General features: G+C 39.1%; 2 protein-coding genes across 8 annotated transcripts in view; both read left to right on the forward strand.

Annotated features, from left to right (window-relative positions):
* LOC122417662 (frequenin-1) overlaps positions 1 to 11,100 on the forward strand; it is a 34,282-nt gene extending 23,182 nt beyond the window's left edge. For all 4 annotated transcript variants that reach the window (XM_043431390.1, XM_043431387.1, XM_043431391.1 and 1 more), the window contains exons 6-8: positions 91 to 169; positions 1,224 to 1,312; positions 5,081 to 11,100. In XM_043431390.1, coding sequence (XP_043287325.1) covers positions 91 to 169; positions 1,224 to 1,312; positions 5,081 to 5,248 — 336 coding nt within the window. In that variant the 3' untranslated portion in view covers positions 5,249 to 11,100. The remainder of the gene's footprint in view (positions 1 to 90; positions 170 to 1,223; positions 1,313 to 5,080) is intronic.
* Positions 11,096 to 15,372, forward strand: LOC122417658 (4-coumarate--CoA ligase 1-like). 4 transcript variants are annotated; one of them, XM_043431381.1, is made up of 9 exons: positions 11,096 to 11,214; positions 11,534 to 11,581; positions 11,679 to 11,807; positions 12,705 to 12,915; positions 13,268 to 13,752; positions 13,894 to 14,071; positions 14,188 to 14,409; positions 14,653 to 14,882; positions 15,177 to 15,372. In XM_043431381.1, exons 2-9 carry the CDS (start codon positions 11,552 to 11,554, stop codon positions 15,333 to 15,335), a joined length of 1,644 nt encoding a protein of 547 aa, XP_043287316.1. In that variant the 5' UTR covers positions 11,096 to 11,214; positions 11,534 to 11,551; the 3' UTR covers positions 15,336 to 15,372. The 4 variants fall into 4 exon arrangements, with proteins under 4 accessions (XP_043287316.1, XP_043287315.1, XP_043287318.1 ...); XM_043431380.1 differs by having other exon boundaries at positions 11,112 to 11,214; positions 11,330 to 11,581; XM_043431383.1 differs by lacking the exons at positions 11,534 to 11,581; positions 11,679 to 11,807 and having other exon boundaries at positions 11,118 to 11,214.
* The last annotated feature ends 401 nt before the right edge of the window (positions 15,373 to 15,773 follow it).

The raw sequence follows: 15,773 nt of genomic DNA on the forward strand, positions 1-15,773 counted from the left end.
GATAAAAATGAAGGAAAAACGTTGAAAAACTTTGGGGAAGCGAAGTAATTCGTGAAACTAACGAGCCTTTCGTTTTTTCCTTCGGTGCAGGATGGGACGATAGAGTTTGAAGAATTCATACGAGCTTTGTCCGTCACGTCGAGGGGAAATTTGGACGAGAAATTACACTGTAAGTAACTGAAAAAAGTAAACGAATGTCCGCTGCTTCATTTCGAGAAGAAAATTATACGAGCAGGCAACTCCTTCCCTAATCCCGGTTGGGCTTTCGAGAATACGCAGCACGGAGAATTTCATCCGACGATGAAAAGCCGGTGAAACCGCAGATAGGAATTTCATGTAGCGTGTAATCCCATCGCGTTGAAAAAAATGCTCAATTCAATTTTTCTATTTTTATCACGTCTGCATGAAAGTAGATGACGTCTACATACTCGCGCACCGCGAATGCGAGGATAAATGAGAGTCGTTACGAACTCCCGTCCATGCCATGGACCATATGCATATTAAAGGCTTACCAGCCAACCCCTTTCAACTTCATCCCCCCCCCCCTTTTTCGCGTTGGCTAAAGGGGATGAATTCGAGGATCAGGACAGCCTGTCTGCCTGCCTGGTGGAATCGGGCAAGGTTCAGAGCACGTTTGTGCTTCTCATACCGTTAGCCAATTCGAGTCGTAATTAGAGGAATCTCTTTCTCTCATCCCCCAAACATTTATCGCGTCCCACCGCGTATATACGCCTCCAGCATCACGAACACGTTCTCTTTCGCGAAATATTATTGTAAATTGACTCGCTCCAATCCAATCCGATGTTCGATGAAAACTACCACGAATTACTACTTATTCCCTTTTAACAGCCACGCACCAATCGAGCGATGCTGGAGCTTGAGGGGATTCGATAAACCGGTTGAAGCGAGTGCTCGGTTTAGGGAATAAACTCAAATTCAATGATTCATCAACGTCCTTGCTGCGAGACACGAGCGCTTTCGAGAATTTTAAGAATCTTCACTCTAGTCATTATTTTCACTGTTTTGTAGAGTAAATCATTAAAAATACTAAATTCATTGAAATTATCGAAAAACTGAGGCGTGGAAAATTCCTCAGAAATGCATAAATAACGAAGCCTCGATGACCTCGAGGAAACAAAGTGGAGCAAGAAATCATTGAATTCGAATGAAAGATCCTTAAAGTTTTGCTATCGAGTTAAACTATCCTTGAAATTTGTCTGCAGGGGCGTTCAGGCTTTACGACGTCGACAACGACGGTTTCATCACGCGGGAAGAGATGTACAACATCGTGGACGCGATATACCAAATGGTGGTGAGTCGACACTAAATTTTAAACAGTTATTATCACAGAGAAAATTAGTTTAGTAGCAAGCGCGGTGATTCGAAGAGCGTTGTCAGCGAGTCCATACTTCGGAGCTGTGAATTGGCAGCTGCACTGAAAATTCATTGTGATGAGAATTGATAGCGCGGTAAAGAGGAAATAAAAAAGAGATTAAAAGGGGCGAAGATCTGCCTCGGGCCTTAAATCAGAGCTGGAACTAAGGAACGGTTGAAATTCTGTTAGCGCTTTAAGAGCCACTTTTCATGAGAGTTTGGCCGCTGACACCCCTTCAAATAAATCGCAACTATAAATTAACAGGATAAAACGAAGTCTTGTGTACGTAATTCGTCGATTAAACCGAGTTTAGGAGAGTTTAAATGGCAAGGTATACGCGTCGCCGGAAGCTGTTTTAGCGAGGCACGAGCGAACGATGCAAGTAATCGGATGCTCTTGCTCGTTGTCGAGCTGCGCCGGGCTGGCTGGGGAACGGTTAGGAATGCGATTACGCGAGGAGGGCTTTAAGGTGGAAAGGTGGTTAGGAGAGCCGGACACGGAAGCCGGAGGAACGTTATGGGAGCGGGTAGTGTCTTAGGGTGATTTTGCGAGCGGTACCCAAGCTGCCCAAGTTTGTATGAACAACGTGAGAAACGGTTTTCCACTTAAGAGGGAGGGCAGCAGCAGCAGCAGCAGCAGCAGCAGCACACTGATAAATTCGATGGCTGCTGGGACGGCGAGAGTTGTCGTTATACCTGGAGGGCTTGACGCCAAATTTACATGAAGTTAATTACGTTTTCTCTGTCTATTATAACGTGGATCATCCCCAAGGTGAGGAGGGTGGCAATGGGAGATAAATATCTAGAATTAGTAATGAGGATTCGAGGTCAAAAAAGCTTCGAACAGCGCGGATCGTATTTTTGGTTGAATATTTGTCCGACCCCGGGGACTGTCCTCGAGCTCATCTAACCAGGAATGTACATTAAGCCAACGAAAATTTACGACACCTGGTCCCGTGACGTTTTCGCCCCACGTTGGATTGCGGTTTTGTCTTGCCGCTTTAGCAATTCAACGGGTTACACACGCGAAATTGGGGCGGCGACGGGGCAGGCGGGCGAGCAGTACGTACAGCGGACAGTTTTACATTTATGTACACGAGTAGGAATCAAATTTGTTGTGTTCAGAGAAACGTAATTGCAACGACAATTCGGTGCGCTCGACCGCGCGTGACACAATTGAGCCACGTGGCTCTAGTTCGCGGGACGAATTAACGAAAACCCCAAATCCGGGTCAATGAATGTTCAGGCTTGATCAAAGACAACCGCTCCCGCGCTCGTCCCACTCCTTCATACGTGCCGATTCGAGAGTGAATTGAAATCCTTCGAGACCACATCGAGCACGAACCTCGCGGACATTGCTGGGGTTCCGAGGGGTCGATTGGGAATGCACAATTCCTTAGGGCTTCCATATACGGATAAAAAATCTCCATCGTAATCATAACTGAATAAAAGCAACTCAATCAGCATCGACGCTTTCCATTCCTCCACATTCCAACGACAAGCCCCACCATTTAAGGAAGATCATGCGTTACTTATTGTGATTCAAACGAGCAACTTCACTTTTTAACTCTGTTCATGATTAAAATTTATTCTCGCAATTGTTAAAATTATGTGTAACTCATTTTTTGAGATTGATGAACTTTTAATACTATGATAGTGGTTTAAGTACTTTCGTAGTAAAATCGTCAAGCAAAATGTGACAACAGCCATTTTCTAGTTGTGTGCGTATGCATATCTGTATTTCAAACCAATTGGCTCATGGTGTTGTCAAACCTTCCACCGTTTGTGCCGCTATTACTCGCTAACCTCAAATAAGTGTTTTTCTTTTTCCATTCCCAAGTGATTTTCACCGGTAACAAGGTTTTTTCAGCACATCATTGATGTCTAAAAACATGATATTTCTTTATTCTCGTTCTTGGCTTTTCAAAGTCGTTGCGGGAGGATTTTATTTCATTGAATCCAAACCCGGCGCACAGGAAGTGTGTCTCCGACAAGAGTCTGTGTACAACCCTTCAAAAAGTGTGATTTTCGTTAATTGTTATCTCGACAACAGGACCGTAGATCCTAATTTCCAAATGTCAACCCTCAAACTTGGAATTTTCGATTTCTATTAGATTCGCATGGACTTCCTTAACGTTGGCGCGGTTTATCAACCAATTGAATTTCGAGCTTAATCATACCCTCTGTTAATTATCCCGGTAATGTCTCGCCTGTTCACCGCTGATGGACGAGAGCCCCAGGCCAACTTTGACGAAGTTTAGATACCCTCCGAGGTAAATACATCCCCGATAATATCGTCTTTCATCTTCCGTACGATAAATTCTCTCTTGTAGCTTGTATCCTTGACGGAACACCTCGCTTCGAATTCTCCAAGTCACAACGCTCCTCCGCTCTCTCCCTTTCTATGTACGTATCCAGATCTTCTGTTCGGAGCGATTAGAAGCCGGTCCCAAACCAATCTCTGTATTTGATATTCTGTCCCGAACATATGAACCCTCGTGTCTCTCTATCTATCGCGGCTCTGTGACAGATGCATGCGGGTATAATCTTCATTTCGATATTAGGCGCCCCTGGGTCTCGTATATTGCGACGGTTCACGTGACGGCGTTATATACGAGCTGCTTCTCTCCCTCGACTTTCCTCCGTCGTACCTTCTTCGCCGGCAACCTTGCCGGCCCATAAATTATTACTGCACCTTCGTGCTAACATCTTCATACACACTCATTCGACGCGATGCCCGGCACACGTATGAATTAATTGGAGAAGGTATTAGAGATTCGATCGTAAGCCAAACTGGCACGAGAGGCAGCAATCGTTGTCTATCGAAAAGTCACAGCGAACGGGAAGAGCTCGGAGCTCTAGCGTGACGCGGACAGGACGTTTCATCGAGTGTACGGATCCTTTATTTCCGGGTGTTCTCTCTTCTGGAAAATCAATCTGCGTTTAGGAAATGACAGACTCGTTTGGGGAGTTGAGTACTTTTTCATAGACATTCGCATTACACTTTTATTCTGGTTACGAAAATATAATAGAAAATTTCAAATACCAATGGAATTCGAAGCGTCAGTATTCTTTTTTTAGCGCTTTTCCTCAACGATTTTTCCTCGAGGAAAACTATTCGGAGGCGAGAGCATAAGCTTGTGTGTCATTTCTGCCAATACTTCAATCGATCTGCTGCTTCCCTTTTCTTGTTCTTTTCTACCCTCGCTCCCCCCGCTCTCTTCCTTCACCTATTTTATCTGACGTGTTCCCTCTTTTACGATTTTCACCTCACGTCTCCGAGACTCTCTCTTTACTTTTTCTCCAGCTTTCCTCCTTTTCTTCTCTTTCTCTCCTTCTCGCTGCTGCCTTTCATCCTACTTTCTTCCGTGCCTTCGTCGTGCTCCTTTATTGAAAAAGCCGTCATCTCGGCCGCTTTTTCGTCTGCAACCCCGAGAATGGGTGTTACAGAGATTCTCTTGAAAACTAAGTGGGATTGATAAAATCTCGAAAGTTTTGTAATCGCATTAAAAAAGAGTTGATTCGCAATGAAAGTTAATGCGAAACGAAAAATCCATAGGGATTCCGATGGTTTAGCAAGAGGGTAAAAATTATTCGCCAAAAGTATATATATATTGATTTAAAACTGGCTGAAAAGTTGATTCATTAGAGGCCTCGCCCCGGATACTTTCCTGACATGGAACTCAAAGCAAAACGTGTGTTTTAGGGTCAGCAACCTCACGCGGAGGATGAAAACACGCCACAAAAAAGGGTCGACAAGATATTCGATCAGATGGACAAGAATCACGACGATAAACTCACCCTCGAGGAATTCAGGGAGGGCAGTAAAGCGGACCCGAGGATCGTTCAGGCGCTGTCACTGGGCGGTGAGTAGCCAAGGCTCGAAGAAGAAGAGGAAGAAGAAGAAGAAGAGGAACAACAATCATCGGCGATTTCTACGAGCTGAGTCAGAGAACGAGAAGCACTGGAACGAAGCGGGAAACTATTCGTAAAAGTGAAGGAGGAGTAAAATGGAAGCGAAGAAATTTTTGAACCACTTTGGAGGGCGGTAGCTCGTCAGCGAGGAGTCAAAAAAGCGAATAAAAAATCCGATGCATCACAATATTGCGTCCCTCGCGTTCGATGTAGAAATAAGAAAGCGTCCCAGTTCGTGACTTCTAGAAAAAATCTCCGCCTCTCCATTCGAATCTTATCTTCTCTCCTTGACCGTCCAAGAGCCCGAGAAATGCGTCTCGGAATAGAATGCATCGTTAATTCACGATAATGAAATTCCAACGCGGCCAGGAGACGAAGAAAAGGGGAGAAGAAAATCGGGGAATGAGAGAGCGAGAGAGAGAGAAAGCGATTTAATGACGAGAATAGAAGGTGAGAAAAAATGCATCAAAAAATGCTGTAATTTTTCTACCTTCGTGACAATGCAACTTATCTTACATTTGAACAAAAAAATAGATATATATACACACACACGGGGGTGTTTTCCCTCACGGAGGAGTAGCCAGGTGTACTTTTTCCCATTTATTACTAACTTTATTCCGTAAATCAATTCACAGTTTTTTCTATTCTGTGCACACAGTATATTTATCGCAAACATAATGCATGCGAACGTACACGCCATCGCCATTTTTCGATGTAATTATCATTCCAACCTTTTTTCTTTCTCGGCGCATTATTTTCTATCGTATTATTTATTCATTAATAATTTATTCTTTGTTGATTACGAATGCTAAATTCATGATCAATCGAAACGTACATTCCACGTCAGACCGGTTATCGTCGATGTAATTATCATTAATGTCTATTTTTATCTCTCTTTTTTTTCTACGCGAACTCGTGTAACAAACGTTCTATTCGCCAGTGACAATTGCATCGTCCACTTGAGTTACTGACTGGTTGCTTTTCCTCGTTGTAAAAAGTTATTAAAATTATTCAGTGAAATTCGTGTTAGATTTAATTCGAAGTATATTTTTCGTCATTTACATTGTTCAATCGTCAGTTTTTGACACCAAAAATCATCAGCGTTTACAAAAGAATGTCAACTAAATCGTAGTGGAAAAATCTTGCTCCAACTTTTTCGACTACACTTGAAAGAAAAGAAGAAAAAAAAAACAAAAAAAAAGCAAAACTCTTCGTGCATCAAAAACCAATGAATCTATCCGTTAAATTGGAATACTTGTTAGGCACAAATGTGTGTTGCAGATGTTGACAGATATATGACTTAAGAAATAAAGTGTAGTTGTTGAATTTCGTGACGTAGAGACACACGAAAACAATTCGTTACATGAAATTTAGTGGGATTTTTCACACAAAGATAAACGAACCTCTTAATTGTAATTTCAGTTGAAAATCTTCGTGTTTCTAAAAGTGTTCCGCAATGGATAGAATGGAGGAAAAAAATGTCGATTAAGTCGCACACAAAATTTCTCAAAAATCCTGCGTGTGGAACGTCCCATAAATTTCTATCAATGAAAACGTTGTTACGAGAGTGAGAGTCCGGAAATAATAAATGGATAATGTGCACCATTTGATGACACGATGCAGACAAGAAACGTGTCATTTTTGGGGTTTTCTATGTACTAAAACGTTTGAATTTATAATCGAAGCAATAAGCAATAATCGTGCCTCCCGGCTTGACGCTGCTGTATTTCGTATATAAGGAGAGCACTGAAAGCAATTTTCGTTTATTCGCGCTCTCGTGAATCTCGCCTCGGTCGTGTACACATGAAGAATAATAATTTGAAAGGCAGGCTATATATTTGTGTATGTTCATCGGTATACACGTATATGAAGCTCTAGAATAATGTTAGCTTGGAAGTTTTTTGCGCGCCTTGAAAGCCACAGAAACTGCATCGCTCTCTCTCGTCCAGAGAGGACTATACGCGTATATATTTGCCGGATTCTGGTAAGAAATTCACTCTGATCTTTACTGCGAGAGGGTAGAAAAAGTTGCAATATCCTCGTAGATGCTCGAGGCGTTCCAGCTCAAAATAGCCAGTCGAAAATCTCCGAAATTTTAATTCATTTAACGAAAAGCTTTGGAAACAGAAATAGTGAGATCGATCGAGTTGATCCACTGATTTGTTGGGAAAGATAAAAATCCATCGAAATATCGATCAACTCGAGGACTCACGAGCTTTCATCCCAGACAGAATTCACAATGGTTTCAAGTCGCATTATTTTCTTGATTAATCGATTCGTCCTGGCAGATCATTCGTTCATTTGTCGAGACGAAAGAACGAGATCCGAGACAATTGCGTGGGTGGGCATTTGGCTTTTACTTTGTGAAACGAAGAAGATCATTGATGACGATCTATGAGTTTGCTCTGGAATAGCCAATGCGTGTACACAAGTTTGACAAGCGTTGGGGTTTGAGTATTCTAAGTGGGTTGAGGCTTCGATTTATTCCGGGCGAGTCCCAACCTCGGCGAGCGAGTCGAAGCTCCGCGAAAGAAAGAGCACAAAATATTAAAGAAAGTTGGAGAGATTGAGAATGAAAAAGAAGTAGCTTGGAGGAAGGAATAAGAAAAACGACTAAAATGAAAATAAATAAATGAAAAAGTCGAACAACAAGAATCGGAGAAAAATACGGAAAAAAGTGGTTCATACGGAGGAGATATACGTACTGCGCAGTGTGTAACGAAAGTTTTCTCAGAGCTGAGCCACGAAACATAAATAAATAACAATAAAATCAGTGAGCAAAAAAAACGTGAGAAAAAGATGAGGAAGTAAGTCTAAAAAAAAAAAAGAAAAGAAATAATGAGAATAACAAGAAAACACATAGAAATAACGCGATTGATAAGGTTGATAAGAATATCGTAAGTAATTTTTACAATTTTCAGATATAAAAGATAAAATAAAACAAAGATACGAATATAATTAATTGTAATTGTAAAATTGTCTCTATACCGGTACGAAATACTCGTTATAAACAAAACAAAAAACACCTTACGTTTAAGAAAATTACGCTAAATTGTCTGTAATTCGTCGAGTGTTTATTATAGTCAAGATTCGCCTAGAATTGTGCTTTTTATGTGATTGCCTTCGAGTTTCGTTTGGTTCGTGTCTCGTTCTCGACAATGATATAAATAATCATGCCTGTCATGCCCAACACTTCACAACGTTCTGAACGCTGCTTTTTTCAAATAAAAGAATAACGAATTACAGACTTGACATTTTTATCTGGGAGGCATGCGAGCAAAAAAACATTCGTAATCCAGAACTCCCGGAAGATCGCTACTCGAGATGAAAATTTGACGAAAAGATTGACAAAAGTTTCATTGAAAAACAGGGTTATCGTCAACTTTGTCAGCTGAGAATAACAAAAAAATTGAGAACCCTCGTGCTCGAGCACGAATTTTTCCAATAAGATGATAAAGCCAGTTATCAATGAAGGTTTCAAGAGATTTTTCTTATCGTCTATTTAGATGACTTGTAAATTAGTAAATGACAAAAAATGGTTATTTATTAAATTCGTTATTGTAAAGTGTGCATTAAATCTGACCGATAAAAGGAGCACTCGCACGACCAAACTCGTTGAGTAATGAAAAAATTGAGAAACCTCACAAAGTCAAATAATTTTAGCAGAATTTTGAATTCAATGGCGATCGTACTCGGGCTGCCACAAATTAATTTCACAAGCTGAATAATAATTTCAGTCGGAAAATTCACGATTTTTGACGTCGAGTACGAGACGCCAAATAAATTCGTCCGTCGAAACTTTCGTTCAAGATTACGTGTCGCGTTGTTTTCTTTATGTTGAATCTTTTTTTCTGTAATATCACACGAAAACAATGTGGAGACAGGACCCCGCTTCGATAGCAGTATGGAAACTGTTGTTCGTCATTGTTAATCCAAAAAAAGTGGTGCTACGCTTTAAACATTGTGGAGTTTGCCGCATGAGAGGCTAGAATTATTATGATCGAGAGCGAGGCCGAGGCACTACATAAAATCCTGGTGAAACGGTGCGATTGCGTTTCGAGGGAAACGCGCGAAAACGTGTTTTCGAATAATTCACATTTCGTTGCACTGTTTCGTGAGCCTGTATGGATATTTGTGAAGAATGGGAGTAGACGAAAAAGTGTATTTGCCAAATAGATTTATTCGTTCATGAATTTAGTATCTCATGGGTTTTCCATCGATTTGCTACTGTGCAAGAAAAATCGACATTAGTCGATGGGTAGTAAATTTTCATTTGAGCCGCTCCTAATTTTTCAAATCTTCTAAAAGAAATTCAAAAATTTATCAAAAAACAAGACGATTATAAAAAAATAGGCGATCGATTTGTTTGTCAAATACTTCCATAGCTAAATTTCCTCACTCTTATCTGTTTTAAAATATATCAGCAATTCCGGGATCGAGATAAAACAGCAGGTGCTATTACAACCGATGAATAATATTGTTTTTTTGAAACTGAATCACGAGTCGTGATAACTGCTAAAGAAAACGTGTAATTAAATTTTTTTCTCATTAAAAATGATTTATCCTATCGTTTCCTTATCGTTAGATCATTAAAGATTTAGACAGTCGTTATTTATGTGCATATTTTGTGAGAAGCCAGCTATTGCACTCTAATTTATTCTTGAAAATATATTTCACTCTCCCTTGATTATTGCTTTTAGCTCGTTCATCGAGGGATGTTTCGAAAATCAATAATTATGGCTTTGAAATTCATTGCTATCTTTAAAAAAACAAAACTATATCTAACTGTTAATTCTAATTCAACTGATTGTAATAAAAGAAGAAAAAAGACGAAATATTAAAACTTTTACTGTAATTACTACAACGATTACCTAAAACAAAGCAAAATGATAAAACCTTTCTCAACTCACTCTCTCTCTCTCTTTTCGTCTGTACTCACGTACGATTATTCCACTATAACGATATAATTTTGAAAAATAACTAAAATACTCGTATTAATGAAGATTTTAGTATTAATGAATAAATAACTACAATAATCGTCACGGTAACTGTTTGAAAAACTTTCTGTGATAATTATTAACAATCAATAATTACTTAGCGAAGTGAGTTGTGAGCTGATTAAATGTCCTCAAAGTTTTTCGTCGAGGGGATTATTGAATTATAATATAGTATAAATAATATTTATGACGCGTGTGAAGTGCGACGGATTATTGAGACGATAAACATTTTCGGAAAGAAAATTGTGAGTCGTGCAATTCGGAGATTTACAAGAATCACTATTTTCATTGTTTAAACATGGTTTGTCCGATGTTTCAATCAAATTTTATCATTGAATTTAAAACAATATTGAATGGAGAATGAAAGATAGACGAGAGAAAAAACAACGATAAATTTTGCCGAAAAAGATCGATTAGAGGAACTACCAAAGTAGCGAAAATACCGAAAAAAAAATCATTTCTTTTCCATGGTCAATCAACAGTCTGCAACGTGGTTATAAACTCTAAAATTAGCCGAAATCGACGATTGCACTCCGGAATGTCAGAACGAAAGTTGAAAACTCTTCTTTCGAGAAACAAAAAAAAAAAAGAATATTGACGAGCAGCAAAAACGTGTATCGTATGTGTGGTTTCCTCTCTCCTCTCTGTACGCGACCCCCGAGCGCCTTGTTATTTTGTATGGTCGACATGCAATTTTTTGTAAAATGGAAAAAAAATACCAAAAAAAAACAAACAAACAGAAAAACGAAGTATCGCGTCGTGTCGCTTGACGCGCTCGACGTTGAGGTGAATTATAAAAATAACTCGGAAGCAATCGAAGACTCATTTATCTCTATCCAACGTGTCCCTCAAAAACCGATTAATCTCAATACACTTTTCGTCCCACGTTTGTGTCAAAGAGGACGACAAATTTCTCGAGCAACGTAAGGTGAGTTTTTCCACGCAGAACTTGTTAAATTTCAACGAATATTCTCGTACAATTTTTTTGGAGAATTTCATCGAAACAGATGAACAATAAGCATTGATGAATTTATATTCTATAGCCAGCCACACCATCACAATGATCTTTAAAAAATGGCATCAATCAGTGGCTATACTTTGATAAGATAGTGCTATCAATGTTTGGCGCAGATTGAGGAACAATGTTCGCCATAAATACCGTTTTTGAACAGAGAAACTTACTAATAGAGCGTTGAGTAATGTCATCGAAAAATAATTAATACCATTCGTGTTGTAACCTAATACAGTAATTTTGGGACATCAATATGTCAGGAGACACAACGTACAATTACGAAGTAAGAGAGAATTTATTCCACTCCTTTCTCACTCTCGAATATTTTCATTAATTTTTAAAACCTGCTGAATTAACACTCTCGATTCGACAATAATTAGGGCTCGAAGAATTTCGTCATCGAAAATGGGATTTTGAAAGGTGGAGCATTGAACTATCTCACCGGCCATGACAGTTTTGGGGAACTGGTGCTCGAACGATTGCGAGCGAAACCCAACTTTGTTGGAGAGGCATGTGCTCATTGTTTTTTTTTTGTTAAGGGGTCTACCTTAATTAAACGGGCAAAAAAAAGACTATTTTCACGAATTTATTTTGAGCTGTATAAATTATAAATATGAATATAAAAAGTGTTAGGCCTAAAAAGTACACTCTTACACGGAAATTTATTTTCATTTTTAATTTACTCAGCTTTCGTACAGAAAAATGGAGGAGAAGATAAAATCTGTGGAATGGATGATGGGAGAAAAAAAATAAAAATGGTTAGATTCGATTGGTAAAAAGGCTACAGCACATCATACGATTTTTGATTTATTCAAAAATGACAAAATGACGGCCGGTTTTCCTAAAACTATGAAAAAGCACGTTTTTCTCATCGTTTTTTGCAATAAAAAAATAGTTCCACATCAAATTTCCTAATTCGTATGATATGCGCCATAACTATAGTCATAAAGTAAAATTTTAAATAAAAATAAATTTTTTATATTTATATTTATAGTGAATATAGTCAATTCTTTAGTCAATATTACAGTCAATCATAATTATTATAGTCAAAAGTAAAATCATAAAATAAAATAAGGTAAAATTTTGACAAGGATCGGTTGAACAGTTTCGGAGATTTGATCAACGAGCCGTCGAAAAACGTAATTTTGAGAAAAATGCGTTTAAATAAAGGCAAGTACGCGTCACCGCGCAATACTTTTAAATATGTATACTTTATAAAAATACAATCGAAATAAAACAATTTTTTGGAAATTCTTCTTGCGGTAGACCCCTTAAGAAAACTCACGGAATCTCATCGTGAAAAAAAAAGATTTTTGATCAGTTTTTATTGCTTGTGCGAATAATATTTCCACCGATGATCCGTCGTCGTTTTCAATAATGGAAATGGACAAACTGTGTGCCGTTAGGTCGACGGCGCTACTGGTCGGGAAATAAACTTTGCCGAAATGGAAGAAAAGAGTGTCAAGTGCGCGATGTGGATGAAAGAACGAAATATTCAGGCAGGTGACACTGTCGGAATTTGTACTCACAACCAAGTTGACATGTATGTACCTTGCTTCGCTTCACTTTATCTCGGAGCTGTATACAATCCATGGTGGCACACTAGAATTACCAAAGGTGAAAGCAACTTTGAGTATTACCATCCGTAAAACGATACTCCGCAAGTATTCGATTGGTTTTGTCATCATTTTTCAATCTACGGTGCCTCGCTTCTACATTTGACATTCGAATTCACTTAATTCATAAAAATGCTCCGAGTTTGCTCATTCTCCAAAATTCCATCTCGAAATTTATTTTCGGTGCAAAAAATTGATTTTTTCATTACGACAACAACGGCGATGAAGTATTTTCAAATTCTCACAAAATGTTGTGCTTCTTTTTAGTCTTAATTCGAGGATTCCATTTTTCTGATGGAACGAAAAAAATTATTGGAGGTTTCAGGAGATTAAAAAAATAATTGTTATCACAGAAATGGCCAAGCACTTTCTGCATCTCGCTAAACCGAAAGTGGTGTTCGTCGACGAACCGTCAACTTGCTTGGTCATCGCAGCTGCAAACGAGATAAAAATGGAATTGATAATAGTCGTGTTCGGCAAGTCATCCAAGGCTCAGTCGCTCGATGACGTTATCGAGACGCAGCACACTGAAATAGTATCAACGTTTAATTGCACTAAGTTATCGAGTCTCGATGAACCTGCTGTTATCGTTTTTACTTCCGGAACGACCGGATTCCCGAAAGGCTCGCTGCACTCGAACAGATCGGTTCTTGGGAACCTGCCGGTCTGGACCGAAACGAAAGAAAGTAACGGGCCGGTAACATCGATGATATTTTCGCCACTCGCATGGGCCACCGGCGTAATGATAATGCTGCGAAGCATCTTCCAATACGAAACGAGAATCATTTATCCGGAATTCAATGAAGAGAAGAGTCTCGAACTTATAGAAAAATACAAGGCACGATTGAACATTTGATTCGTTGATATTTTTCTATGGAAATTCTCAATTAAGATTCTTTGAATGTTCATTAAAAGTTCAAAACTCTTTGAATTTTCGTACTAGGAACGATACGATGAATGGTCTCTTTCGTATAATTAGGTAAACTGGATGCTGCTGGGCACGAGTTTCGCAACGAGACTTCACTGTTGTTCATCGATTGAGAAATACGATCTCAGTACTCTGAAAAATTTGTGGATAACTGGAGGTATCGTAAGAAGAGAAATTCAAACGAAAATATCCTCCAAATTCCCAGGAATAAAAATCCTGCAGATGTACGGTACGAGAACCAACGGAATTCCTAATTAATTCACTTGCCAATATGATTTTTCGGAAACTCCAATTATATCGTCAACCAAAGCAACGAATTCATTTAAATCGTTCGTTCAATCGAAGGTTCGACCGAATTGGGGGGAATCGCTATAATGCAAAACGAAAATACGAATTTCGGTTCGTCTGGCACAATCGTTCGCAATATGACAATGAAAATCGTCGATCCTGAGAGCGGAAGAGTTCTGGGGCCGAATAAAAATGGAGAAGCATTATTCAAGTCCCCTTACATGATGACGTCTTATTACGACAGTCCTGAAGCAACGAGAGAAACGATTGACGCTGATGGTAATGCAGCCCTTCGCTTCAGATGATTTTTCTCTTAATTTTTGGCTATTCAAAAGAAAAAATGATTCTCACTTTCCCAAAATGAAAATTGTGCCTAACTTTGGTCTTGAATTTTCTAAAACTTTAAGGCATTTCCCGAGATAAGAGCCAGAAAAATCGAACACTTTAACGTTTTTTTTTTACTTTTGTTTTTCGTCTAATAACACCAAAATCAATCAATTCCAATCATTCGATCGTTATCAGGCTGGTTGCACAGTGGTGACATCGCTTATTACGATGAATCCGGCCAGATTTACATAGTCGATCGGATTAAGGAGATTATTAAATACAGAGGAAACCACGTGTCACCAACCATGGTAGAAAAAACTCTGCTGCAACATCCAGGAGTGTTGGAGGTTGCTGTGCTGGGAGTACCTCATAAAATCGATGACGAGCTTCCCATTGCTTTCGTATTGAAGGCGCCCGATTCTAAGGTACATTACGATCGATGAGTCCCAAATACTTTTGTGGTTGATTCATTTTTTCTGAATTGTGTCGAAATCCCTTTTTCTTGAATCATTCGTTGTGCAATAATTTTAGAAACAATTGTTACCAGATTTTTCAGAAGATTCGTCTCGAAACCTTTTTTTCAATAGTTTCCACAGCGAGGATGATTTTCTATAATTTTTTTCGGAATTCAAATCGAAAGTTCTAATCATCGATCGTCCCGGTTCATGAAGTTTCCATAAATTTATGAGCGAGTAATTCGCACTTTTCTGCTCCACAAGGTGACGAAAACCGAGCTCGAGGATCGCGTTGCCAACATGCTGCCCGATTACATGAGACTCCGTGGTGGGGTTGAATTTGTCACCAAAATGCCTCACACCGCCTCCGGGAAGACGGCCAAAACAGAGTTGAAAAAATTATTATCAAACTACTCGAAATGATTGTTCCGAAAATATAAATTTCAATGCTTCACAATTATTCAAGACTTCTGTTTATGACTCGAAATACGACGAACAAAGAATCTTTGCAGTGCATAATTTCAATGTTCTGTTGGCTCCAATTCTCCTTCAGGATTGCTGACTGCGTGCAAACCAGTTAGACTGCACAATTTTTCATGCCTTCTACGATCTAATTATTCGAGAATAATACTAAACGAGTCTCCTTCATTGTTCACTGAACGATTTAATGGCTAAAAATCTGCTACAAACTAAGATAAGTGAGCGAAGTGTGAGTGCAATTTATGAAAAACCTCGAAACCGAGTCTCGATTTGTTTCACCTTTCCGGCGGATAACACAAATTTTTTTTAACTTTTTTTCAACAACGTCGAACGGAAAATCATTTGAGTGGGAACATCAGGAAACTCAGAGTAGGCAAAACA

This window comes from Venturia canescens, chromosome 10 (genome assembly GCF_019457755.1).
Source record: "Venturia canescens isolate UGA chromosome 10, ASM1945775v1, whole genome shotgun sequence".
Classification (NCBI taxonomy): Eukaryota; Metazoa; Arthropoda; class Insecta; order Hymenoptera; family Ichneumonidae; genus Venturia; species Venturia canescens.

Coding starts and splice junctions, on each gene's coding strand:
- LOC122417658 (XM_043431381.1), top strand. CDS start 11,552: ATGTCAGGAGACACAACGTACAATTACGAA. Junction 12,916..13,267: donor GCACACTAGAATTACCAAAG/GTGAAAGCAACT, acceptor TTGTTATCACAG/AAATGGCCAAGCACTTTCTG. Junction 14,883..15,176: donor TGAAGGCGCCCGATTCTAAG/GTACATTACGAT, acceptor CTGCTCCACAAG/GTGACGAAAACCGAGCTCGA.